Source organism: Phyllobates terribilis, unplaced genomic scaffold, assembly GCF_046119375.1.
Source record: "Phyllobates terribilis strain yellow unplaced genomic scaffold, ASM4611937v1 Scaffold_1__5_contigs__length_1240528914, whole genome shotgun sequence".
Lineage (NCBI taxonomy): Eukaryota > Metazoa > Chordata > Amphibia > Anura > Dendrobatidae > Phyllobates > Phyllobates terribilis.
In genome coordinates, this window is record NW_027362761.1 from 214,551,003 (window position 1) to 214,563,664 (window position 12,662).

Here is a 12,662-nt window from a genome sequence, read left to right on the forward strand (position 1 = left end):
ATACACACACACTACAGGTTACACATGCAAACACAATGTAGAGGATATAACAGACTCTCTTCGGTCATGTGACCATGGTGTCACCTATGGGTAGGCACAAGATTGGTTCAACCTGTGCAGACGCACATAGATCCAAGGGGTTAGGGGGGCCACTTCCAACTCCAAATCAGCAATCAGCTTATATGGGTGTATTATGATAAGCTATTAGATTACCAAGGGCCCATATACGGTTCTTGCACAGGGGACCTCTTCTGTCTGTGTCTGTTACTGACACTAAATGTCCTTAGATCCTTCTACAACCCCAGAAACTACACTGATAATGCAGGATTGGCATTATCAGTGCAGTTTCTGGCTTACAAATGCTGTGAGGCCTTGGTGGGGTCACAGAGCAATTGCCCAGTTTGCGCAATCACCTCCTCCAATGCCAACCTTGCACGTCACAGCTACATCCAGGGATTCATTAATTTATAGAGCTCATTATGCTCTCCCAGTGGTTACTAAATCTTATATATAATATGATGCAGAATTCTATATATTTCAGCTTCATAACTGGATAAGTAATGTTATATGGAAACCTGTTTCAATTGTCTTATGGTAATGTTCATAATGATAACATATCAATAAAATTAAGTTATAAAACAAAGCTTTAATCATTATGATACTGTGATGCCAAGTGTCCACTGGGTAGTTCTTAACCATTAAAATAACCTGTTCATTCAGCAGTAAATCGTCTCAAACCACTCTCCTCTGCATATTGACAGTAGAGGTCCCCTAGATAACACACTGTTTGATGTAGGGGACTGATTTAACAATCTACTATATGGTGAGTTAACGGAAAAGATCTTCAATCCCTTTTACTATATTATTATATTTAATAATACAGTATACAAAGTGATATTTATATACAGTGTTTTGAAAAAGTATTCATACTGAACTCAGGTGGGAAAATCTGTCCAAAGGACAACTATTAGTTGTACACACCACAAATCTGGCCTGTATGGAAGAGTGGCAAGAAGAAAACCATTTTTAAAAGCAGGCCATAAGAAGGGGGGACAGCTAGTATGTGGAAGAAGGCCGTCTGGTCAGATGAGACCCAAGTAGAACTGTCACGGGTGTGTCAGAGGTGACAGACAGTCGCCCTACAGTTGGTTGCAGATCTCTACGTTTGGCATTACAGACTTCTTCTTAAAAGCTGGCTGTCTCTAGAACCCAGCGGCTACCTCCCTCTGGCTAATTATCTCCCTGGTCTTGGTGTATAAATACCTGGTGTGTCTGAGAGGGAGGCCAGCGATATTCATTACTATTTGTAAGGCTTTAGCAAGAGCAGTACTTCATCCTCTCTGGAGCTTGAGGCCATGTGCGCATTTGTCTGCAGTCGTCTAAAGCTAAACAATCCCCCCTGTTTGTCTACCCTTGTTGTCTATAGAGTTTAGTGAAGATCGACTAGTGCTCATCTCCTCCCTTACCTAGCCTTAGCCATACGCAGAGAAAGTCAGGGCGAGGCACACGTGCGGCGATTGGTGAAGAGCCAATATAGGGACGGTAGTTGAGACAGGGTGACACTAGACCAGACTAGGAGATCTCCACTCCCCCCTTTCCCTAGTGTCTGGGCTCCCTTTCCCTCTTCCCTCTGTGTTGCGCTAAGTCTTTCCCACCCGTGATAAGAACTTTTTGGGCTAAATGTAAAGCTATGTGTGGCGAAAAACTAACAGTGCTCATCACACTGAAAACACCATCCCTACCATCAAACATAGTGGTAGCGGAATCATGCTGTGGGGGTGCTTTTCTTCAGCAGGGACAGGGAAGCTGGTCAGAGTTGATAGGAATATGGATGTAGCTAAATTCAGGAAAATACTGGAGGAAAACCTGTTAGAAGCTGCAAAAGACTTGTGACTGAGGTGTAGGGTCACCTTACAGCAGGACAATTATCCTAGACGCTCTCCATCAAATCTCTCTGAGCTAGAGATGGTTTACAAATAAGAATGAGCAAAAATTTCAGCCTCTAGATGTGCAAAGCTAGTAGAGATATACCTCAAAAGACTTGCAGCAGTAATTTCATCAAAAGGTGGTCCTACTCAAGGGGTCCTAAATACAAATTTACACTTCACAAATACTTGCTACTTTGTGTTGGTATAACACATAAAATCCAAATAAAAAAACATTTAAGTTTGTGGAAGTAATGTAAAAAATGTTGAAAAGTTCATGGGGTATGAATACTTTTTCAAGGCACTGCATGTAGTGATTATATAAGGCAAATTAATCTTAAATCATGGATGATGAGATTAGGAATCTGCAGAATGCTCACTAAAATGGCACTCTGTTGCCACATTTACATTGCCATTAATAGACAATCACACACAGGAACAGTCAGCACGTACACTTTTCTTTTACAAAAATATCCAACCAGACCAACAGATTCAAGAAGGTTTTCTTGCCAATTATGCCATCTAAATATCTGCTAGTACTGTGTATATGGTGGGAAAAATAAGTATTTGATGCACTGACGATTTTGCAAGTTTTCCCACCTACAAAGAATGGAGGGGCCTGTAACTTTTATTGTAGGTACACTTCAACTGTGAGAGATAGAATCTTAAAAAAAATCAGAAAATCACATTGTATTATTTTTCATAATTATTTTGCATTTTATTGCATGAAATAAGTATTTGATCACATATCAACCAACAAGAATTCTGGCTCTAACAGAGTTTTTCTTTAAGAAGCACTCCTACTCTGCACTCATTACCTGTATTAATTGCACCTGTTTGTACTCATTACCTGTATAAGAGACACCTGTCCACACACTCAATCAATCACACTCCAACCTCTCCACCATGTCCGAGACCAAAGAGATGTCTTAGGACACCAGGGACAACATTGTAGACCTGCACAAGGCAGGGATGGGCTACAGGACGTTAGGCAAGCAGCTTGGTAAGAAGGCAACAACTGTTGGCAAAATTATTAGAAAATGGAAGAAACACAAGATGACAGTCAATCTTCTTCGGTCTGGGACTCCATGCATGATCTCGCCTCGAGGGGTAAGGATGATTCTGAGAAAGGTCAGGAATCAGCTCAGAACTACACGGGAGGACCTGGTCAATGACCTAAAGAGAGCTGTGACCACATTCTGAAACATTACCGTTAGTATCACACTACGCCGTCATGGATTAAAATCCTGCAGGGCACGCAAGGTCCACCTGCTCACACCAACACATGTCCAGGCCTGTTTTACGGTCATCAGTGACCATCTGGATGATCCAGAGGAGGCACGCGAGAAGGTTATGTGGTCAGATGAGCCCAAAATTTAGTTTTTGGTTTCAACTCCACTCACTGTGTTTAGAGGAAGAAGAAGAATGAGTACAACCCCAAGAACACCATCCAAACCGTGAAGCATGGTGGGGGAAACATTATACTTTGGGGGTGCTTTTCTGCAATGGAGACAGGACGACGGCACCATATTGCAGGGAGAATGGATGGGGTCATTTATTGCAAGATTTTGGCCAACAACCTCCTTCCCTCAGTAAGAGCATTGAAGATGGGTCATGGCTGGGTCTTCCAGCATGACAATGACCTGAAACACACAGCCAGGGCAACTAAGAAGTTGCTCCGTAATAAGCATTTCAAAGTCCTGGAGTGGCCTAGGCAGTCTACAGACCTAAACCCAATAGAAAATCTTTGGAGGAAGCTGAAACTCAATGTTGCCCAGTGACAGCCCCGAAAACTGAAAGATCTGGCAAAGATCTGTATGGAGGAGTGGGTCAAAATCCCCGCTGCAGTGAGTGCAAACTTGATCAACAACTACAGGAAACGTCTGACCTATGTAATTGAACACAAAAGTTTCAATACCAAATATTAAGTTCTGTTTTTCTATTGTATCAAATACTTATTTCATGCAATAAAATGCAAATAATGTTAAAATCATACAATGTGATTTTCTGCATTTTTTTTAGATTCTGTCTCTCACAGTTGAAGTGTACCTACGATAAAAATTGCAGACCTCTCCATTCTTTGTAGGTGAGAAAACTAATCAGCAGTGTATCAAATAATTATTTTCGCCACTGTATACAATAGTACAGCAATAGTGAAAAAATTCTACCTAGTGACAGATTCAATAGTTTGCATATGCTGGCAAAAGTACAAATATTCATGATAAATGTTTAACTTGGAAATTTTGGGATTGAAATCTGTCTTTAAAGGGTTTTTCCCAGTATAGAATTTTTTCCACAAAGCACAGTAAATGCATACTTATTGTTAATATACGGTCTAAGTTCAACATATAGTTTTTTTTGCACCTTCCTGCACTTCTACACATTGTCAGGGCAGAGCTGTGTTTGTTGCCTGCTGCAGAAAGATCAGTGATATGAAACTGGAAATGATGCTCTGTTGACGCATATAGCAGAAGATGACCTTCTGACATATGTATAAATTGACTGGCATTATAGCAGAAGATAATCTTCTTACATATTCATCAACAGAATGGCATTTGCAGTTTCACATCAAGGAAATCTTAGCAGCAGGCAACAAAAACAGCTCAATGAATCTCAGACCCTCTACAGAGAATTCCATACTTCAGTACATCTCTCTTCTCAATCATCTGTATACAGCCCATTCTGCAGTGTATCTCCCCTTTCTGTCTCCTGTATATTCCACCCATCCTGCAATATATTTCTCCTTTCTATCCCCTATATATAGGGCCCATACCTTAATATATCTGTAATTTTTACTCTGTCTATATACAGCCCATTGTACAGTATATCTCTTTTCTGTCCCCTGTATATACAGCCTCCCCCTGCAGTATATCTCTTCTTTTTGTCCTTTTGTATACAGCCCATCCTGCAGTACATCATTAGGGGGGTGATATGTGTATAACTGGAAAGATTTAAAAATGGGTTTGCACAAAATGATAAACAAATGTGTACATTGTTATTTTTTTCACAATCTGTGAATAAAGCTTCTAATGGAGCCACCAGTACAGAATTAAACACAGCTTCATTGTCTTAGATGTTATTCAAGTACAAAATAAGTGAAAGAAATACCAATTTCCGTCGCAATCTTCTGCATTTTTTCAAAGGTTCGGCTGATCATCACAATATTCATGCCACGATTTGCAAGCTACAAAAGAAGATGATGCATATGTGATCAAGTGAATTAAATAAATAAAAAAAGTGTAAAACTTGTGAATATTCAAGGTCAGTGGCAGGTGACTGGAAACTTGGGGGGGCGCTAGATACTCTTAGCTGTCCAAACCTTGCCCACTAGCCTGCTTGTTATCGGTGTGCTTTAAAATGTATACCATAAACAGCTCTATGCATACAGCTTGCTATCCAGCTACACATTCTGCATACATTTATTGCTCCATGTCTCTCAGAAAATTGGGTTCTGTGTTTCCCTTTTTGCAGCAGAAAGGTGGCCATGTTCAGTCAATCTCATACTTATAAACCACAATGAACAGTAATGGGCACATGCCTCTGTGTTGCCAATAAAGAACCTAGGACACGATATGTAATGTGCATTCGAAAATCTCATAATGTAGTGAATCATTAAACACTGATTTAGGTGGTACTTTGTGCATTTAACAAGAATGTTCATGTATACATAATTTACAAGAGGCATAATAATACTGCAGTTATTAGTTTATTTAAACTTCATCATTGTCAATATTCAGTAGGCAAGTGTGGTAAAAATGCTGCAAAGTAAGAATACACTCCAGTGAGAAACGGCCGTTGTGTGCCTCATTGCACCCACTGTTATCCTCCTCTCCCGGCTCCCCCCTCTACAGGGATGTTTTAAAGGATTTGAATAAAGAAAAAATCTCTTTTACCTATAAAAGTGAGTACAGCTAATTTTCTTTTTGGACATGCTGCTGCGCCTTCTCTCATTCGGGACTTGTTAGCTGAGCACCACTGTAATACATACACCATACATACACCACGTATGTCAGACCGCATTCACGAGTTGCCCACCCGGATGTAACGATAGTGTTTCCTTATTGAGAAATCCAAACTAAATCACTATTTAGTGTAAACCACCCTTTGACTTCAATCCAGAATCAAAGCTTCCATTGTTTTAGGTACACTTGCATACAGTTTTGGAAGGAACTCGGCAAGGAGGTTGTTCCAAATATCTAAGCACAAATCTTCTGTAGATGAAGGTTATTCGCAAATCCTTCAGTTACTTCGTATAGCCCTAGATAGACTCAATGATATTGAGATCATAGTTTTGTGGGGACCATAGCTTCACTTCCAGAACTCCTTGTTCTTCTTTACACTATAGATAATTCTTAATGGTATTGGCTGTATATCTGATGCTTTGTGCTATAGCAGAATACATTTGGAGCCAATCAGTCTCCTCCTTGATGGTTTTGCATGATCGATAAGTAGCTTCTTTCTCAGAATTAAGAAAACCATTAATCTTTACCAATTTCCCAACTTAATTTGCAGAAATGCAGCCCCAAACTTGCAAGCAACTTCTAGCATGCTTCACTGGTGTTGCAGATCTTCATGATTGTACTGCTCTCCAACCCTTTGGTGAACAAACTGCTTTAAGTTACAGCCAAATAGTTCTAATTTTGACTCATCAGTCAAGAACACCTGCTAGTATTTTTCTTCACTCAAGTTCCTATGTTTTCATACATACTCAAGTTGCTTGGCCTTGTTTCCATGTCAAAAGTATATTTTTTGTGTACAATACCTCCATGAAGGCCATTTCTGGTTAGAGTTCTCCAAACATTAGATGGGTGAAGCTGGATCCCACTGGTTGTTGCCAGTTCTGAGCTGATGGCATATCTGAACATCTTAAAAATTGAACGGAAGCATGAATTGAAAACGTGACAAAAACTCCCCATTTTCATGGCATAATAAGAGGTCCACCCGCCCAAACCAAACCTGCCAGTACGCCATTAAACATTTCCTTGGGCACATGAAAGCTCCATTTACCTCACCCAATACTACCCGCTTGCCTCTGCCCAATTGATCTGTCTTCCCACGCCTGATCCAAAATTCAATGCCCCTAGCCCAACAGCTAACATCCTCTGCAAATAAACCCCAAACCCTATTCCTGCTCGGTGCCACCAACTCGCCTAATCTCAGTGCACCAAAAAACGCCAATGAAAAAGCCAACCTAAACAGTGTAGCTTCAAAAACTGAACAACATATCTTATCCAACACTAAACCCAACCTTTCCAAGATGCTAAAAGACACCGGTCTTCTTTTATCTAAAACCTTACCCCCTCTCCTAAAGCCCCTAAGTGCTTGCTTCACTAAAAAGGACTTCGTAACATCTTTTTTCCCTTGCAATTTAAAACCAAACGCTAGACCTGCAACGAATTTGCCCACTTTTGAAACAGACCACCCAATCTCCGCTGACCTTCCCACAAGAAACAACACCGCCATCTCTCTATCACCGTCATTCTCCACCAAGCCCCACTGCAGTAACCAACTTTGCCATACTCGCCACGATGCCTCGTATGATGACCAGGTCTGCCTTGTAATGGATTCCTGAATTAATCGTCCCGCTCCTCCATAAACAGCTGCCACAGATGCGAAGGGCATTCCTGTCCCACGTCCTCCGCCTCTGGTGCTAGCGCCCGGAAACGATCCCACTGGAAGCGAGACAAGGCATCTGCGATGGAATTTTGCACACCTGGAACATGGACTGCCATAATCCAAGCGTTCAAATTAAGACAACAGAGAACTAGTTCCCTCAGCAGCCTAATCACAGGCGGAGATGAAGCCGACAAGCTGTTAATTACAGACACCACTCCCATATTATCGCGATGAAACCGTATTCTCCTGTTGCAAAACACTCCCCCCAAATTGAAACCGCAACTAACATAGGAAACAATTCCAAAAACGCCAAGTTCTTCGTAAGACCCCTCTCCTGCCACAGACTCGGCCATACTCCAACACTCCAACGCCCCTTCCAGTAGGCCCCATAACCAGCACCTCCCGCAGCATCTGTAAAAATCTCACAATCAAAACTGCTCAAAAACTCGTGTTGAATTAATGACCTGCCGTTATAATTTTCCAAAAACAACTTCCAAACCTTCAAATCCTCCTTGTGGTCCTTATTTAAACGAATGAAATGATGCGGCGCACGCACTCCTGCTGTCGCCGCTGACAACCTGCGACAAAATATTCTGCCCATTGGCATAATCCTGCATGCAAAATTCAAACAACCTAACAGTGATTGTAACTCCTTCAGCGTCACCTTATGCAACCTCCTGACTATCCACTTCTAGCTTGAGCAGACTCAATTTATCGTCAGGCAACCGACACTCCATCCTCTCCGAATCGATTAATATGCCCAAAAAACTTAAAATGGTGCAGGATCCTTCAGTTTTTTCTTCCGCCAATGGTACGCCAAAATGCTCCGCTACCCACACCATAGTACCTAACAAATTCCTACACAACAACGATTGCGGAGGACCTATAAACAAAAAGTCATCCAAATAATGAATGACCGACTGAACTGATGCCAAGTCCCTCACCACCCATTCCAAAAAGGTACTAAACGTTTCAAACAAGGAACACAAAATTGCGCAACCCATTGGCAAACATCTATCCACATAGTATTTCCCTTTCCAAAAACAACCTAACAATGGGATGCTATCCGGGTGAACTGGCAGCAACCTAAAAGCCGACTCGATATCGGTCTTAGCTAGCAACGATCCTGGCCCGTATCTCCGTACCCATTGCACCGCCGCATCGAATGATGTATACTCAACCGAACACAATTCTTGCGCAATGCCATCATTCACGGAAAGCCCCTTAGGGTATGACAAATGCTGAATCAAGCGAAACTTATTCAGCTCTTTTTTGGGCACAACCCCCAACGGTGAAATAATCACATTACTACTAGGTAATTCCTGAAATGGTCCAGCCATTCTACCCAATTCAACCTCTTTTGCCAGCTTCACACTAACCACCTCCGGATGAAGGGAAGCCGACATCAAATTCTTAACAGAAAAGGGGACCTCGTGATCAGGAGGAGGAATTCTAAAACCCTCCAAAAAACCATCTGAAATGACCTTAGCCTTCAACTGATCAGGATACCTACTTAGAAAGGGGGCCATCTCGTGAAGCCTCACCGGAGTCACCCCCTTGGCCGGTACCCACTGGCAGCTTTCCCTTATGCTTCTTAAAGCATTTAAATGCTCCATGTGAACTTTCGTTACAATGGGAGCACACATGTTTAAATTTCCAGGAGTTCCCGTACTTACATTGCCCGTCATTAAATTGCTAACAAGTTCCTGCTTCCTTCCTATAGCTTTGTGCCCCTTAGCTACTTCCCCCCGTGTTCTGCTGATTGGTTCCCACTACTGTTGCTCCCATGAAAGGACTGCCCATACCTCGCCGGAGCCATAACCTTCAGCCACAACCCTATGTCCTTTTGATCCCATCTAATCTCCGGGCAGACTGCCTTCCTCTGCCGAAATTGCTCATCGTATCGTAACCATGTCTGGCCCCCATAAGTACGATGAGCCTCCCCAATAGCATCTAGGTAGCAAAATAAACCCGAGCAATTATCCGGAGCTTTTTCTCCAATGACGCTAGCCATTATTGCAAAAGCTTGCAACCAATTGACAAACGTCTGAGGAATCAACTTCCACCTACGCTTCTCTTCCTCCTCTTTTCTACTGTCGTCCTTTTTTCCCTTATCCAGATTAAACTTTTCCAATGGAAGAAGGGAAAAAATTTCAACATATTCATCCTGCCAGATTTTTTCTTTAACCTCTTTCTTCAAGTGTGCCCCCAACAGCCCCTCAAAGCACACATATACCTCCCCTTTTGCCCTATCTTCCAATTTTACGGCATCCGCTTTATCCTTTTCTGTCTGCACGGACACCGATACGCCCGAAGTTGCCCCCTCTGCACCCACCGCCGACCTTGCTGATTCACTTCCCACCTGCAACACTACAGGTTGACTAGGTAACCAAGCCCCCACCGGAGACAACCCCGCCTGGCTGGCTCCACCCCCATCTATTCTTGCCAGAAATTGCGACATGCTCGCCAAAATATCCCTGAGCCCCACAACATCCGACCCATGCCTCCCCCTAACATTTGCCCCACTGGGCCCTGCCAACTGCCTATCCCCTGCCCCATCCACTAATGACCCCACGGGCGACAAACCATACAGAGACGCATACTCAGTGAGCTGCGCAGGTGCTGTGACCCCACCAGCCATACGTCCCGAGTCCTGTTGATTCCTTGCGTCACCCCAATCCTCTCCGTATTCCGATCCTCCAGACTTTTGCTGCTGCTCAAGTCCCGCGCCCTTGGCCTCCTCGTCACCAGGGGGGACCTGAGCACGTGTCGATGCCCCCGCAGATCGTCCTCTGCCCGTCACTGCACCGGTCCTCCCTGCCGTCTGTGGCCCTGCATGACTTCTGGACCCGGACTTCCCAGCCCGTTCCGTGCTGGTCCATGGGTGACTGCCAGGCAACTCCATGCTGCTGCCCGCTGCTCCACTACCCTGGGTTGGATGACTTGAGCCAGGCAGCAGGTCCTCAAAGTGCAGCTACCTGCCTGTATATCCGCTGTGCTGTCTGCTCCTGCTGCTCTGTCTAACAGGCACCCCGACTGGTACATCACCAGGTGTGCCTGCCGTGCTGCTGGTCCCTCCGGTCCCTCTGGCCCCCTTTTTATTTGAAACCAGGCGCCCCGATTCGCCGCCAGCTCTTGTTGCGGGGGACAGATATCTGTGCCCACCGCTCACTTCATGTGCGGCCCTGTCGCGTACCGCCGGCGCTGGCGATGATGTAGGCCGCACTTCTGGGGAGGCCCCGCCCCCCGGCTGATGACGCTGCTGTAGCGCGGCCCTTGCTTCCGGCGCGGCCCGGGCTCTGTTACTGCGGCTCACCGCCGGAGCAGGCCGCACATCCAGTGGGGGAGTAACCGCCGCCACGCTCATCCGGTGGGGGAGTAACCGCCGCCATGCTCACCAGACACAGGGTTCCCTAAGGGGCTCCACAGCCTGCGCCTGCTGCACGTGCTGGCAATCTCTGGTGAAAGCCTCTCGGGGGGCCGCGTTCTCCTGGTGCTTCTACCTGACCCCGACGGCGATTCTTCCGTCCTGGCATTCCCCAGCAATTAGGACAGCTGGGATTCTAGCCACCCTCCATGCCTGGATCTCGCTGCATCTCTCAGCCTGGTGATCAGGGAGTCAACCGTCTCCATAACGCCCGGTAGTATCCGCAAACAATGGGTAAGTTGGAAATTTTTCTTACTCTGTGCACTTTCACTACTTTCACTTATGACTCGCCTGCTGGACTGACTATTTTCCCGCACTTTCCTTAATATACTCCCCCCTCTCCCCCTTTAAATGCCCGCCCCTCCACACTTATACCCAATCCTGATCCCTTTGTTTTAAAAATTGCACCCTCCTGGCCAATCCCGGTCATGTGGGGCTTCCTTCTAGCTGCACTTGTCTCCAGCCCCCTTCTGGAATTGTGTGTTTCATCTGCTGAACTAAGTTTCCTTGGCTGACCACTGCTACTACGGTTCACAACATATCCCATTTTTTGGTGCTTCTTCAAAAGAGCTTGAACAGCACATCTTGAAACCCCATTCTGCTTTGATATATTTGCTTAGGAGAGACCTTGAAGAAGCAGTACACCTTATGGCTTGTAGCTGTGCTCAGTCTTGCCATGGTGTGTGACCTGTGACATAAAACTGTCTTGCACAATCTCAACTTTAGAGCAAAGTCTGGCTATACCTTACCCAGTTTTAAGCCTCCTACACAGCTGTTTCTGATCAATTAATGACTGTGTTCAACCTACATATAAAAATGATGATCGTTCTGTCCTGTTTAGTATAATTGGTCACTCATACAACTGAATATAATCCTACAAAATCCCTGACTTTATACAAACGTACCTAGAAGAATTGATGCTGTTTTGAGGACAAAGGGTTGTCACACCAAATATTCATTCAATTTAGAGTTCTCTTTTGTTCATTTATTCTGTGTGTGTGTATTTTTGGGTGTGTACGAGAAGATTTATCCTTTTGGGCTATTTCCCCTGATCTCTAAAGAACCTAGCAATGCCACTGCATTAAAACAGTATTATGGTTTTCTTTGTATAAAACACTTTAAAAAGAGTACATTATAAAACAAAATAAATATACAATATATGCACAGTACCAGTCGAAAGTTTGGACAAACCTGTTCATACAATGGTTTTCCTTGTTCTTATAAAAGTTAACTGTCCAGAGGAGACTGTGTGTAGCAGGCCTTAATGGTTGAACTAGTGAAAATAACTACTAAATGCCGCAAATAACTACTTGGGTTAATCAAAACAAGGACTGAACATTATTTAGATCAGTGGAAATCTGTGTTGTGGTCTGATGATGCAAAATTTGAGAAATTTGATAGCAAACATCATGTTTTTGTGAGACTCAGAAAAGGGTGGTTTCCATATGTAGCATCGGCGTCTCTGCCTCCTGCCTGGCAGAGACGTCATTCCCCTTACCGCCACAGCCCTGGTCCGGTTTCCTCCGCTCCTCCCTCCTGCTCCCATGCTGTGTCTGCCCGGGGTCCACGCATCGCGCGCTGATCCCCAGGCACTGATCATAGGGCACGCGCGCACGTGCTCCCTGTTTCTTAAAGGGGCCACGCGCGCCATCCTAAAATGTCTCCGGCCAATGGCCGGAGGACATCTGCTATAT

General features: G+C 44.3%; 1 protein-coding gene across 2 annotated transcripts in view; it reads right to left on the reverse strand.

Moving 5' to 3' along the window:
* HSD17B3 (hydroxysteroid 17-beta dehydrogenase 3) overlaps positions 1 to 12,662 on the reverse strand; it is a 318,623-nt gene that overhangs the window by 228,577 nt on the left and 77,384 nt on the right. For both annotated transcript variants that reach the window (XM_073670987.1, XM_073670986.1), the window contains exon 3: positions 5,034 to 5,109. In XM_073670987.1, coding sequence (XP_073527088.1) covers positions 5,034 to 5,109 — 76 coding nt within the window. The remainder of the gene's footprint in view (positions 1 to 5,033; positions 5,110 to 12,662) is intronic.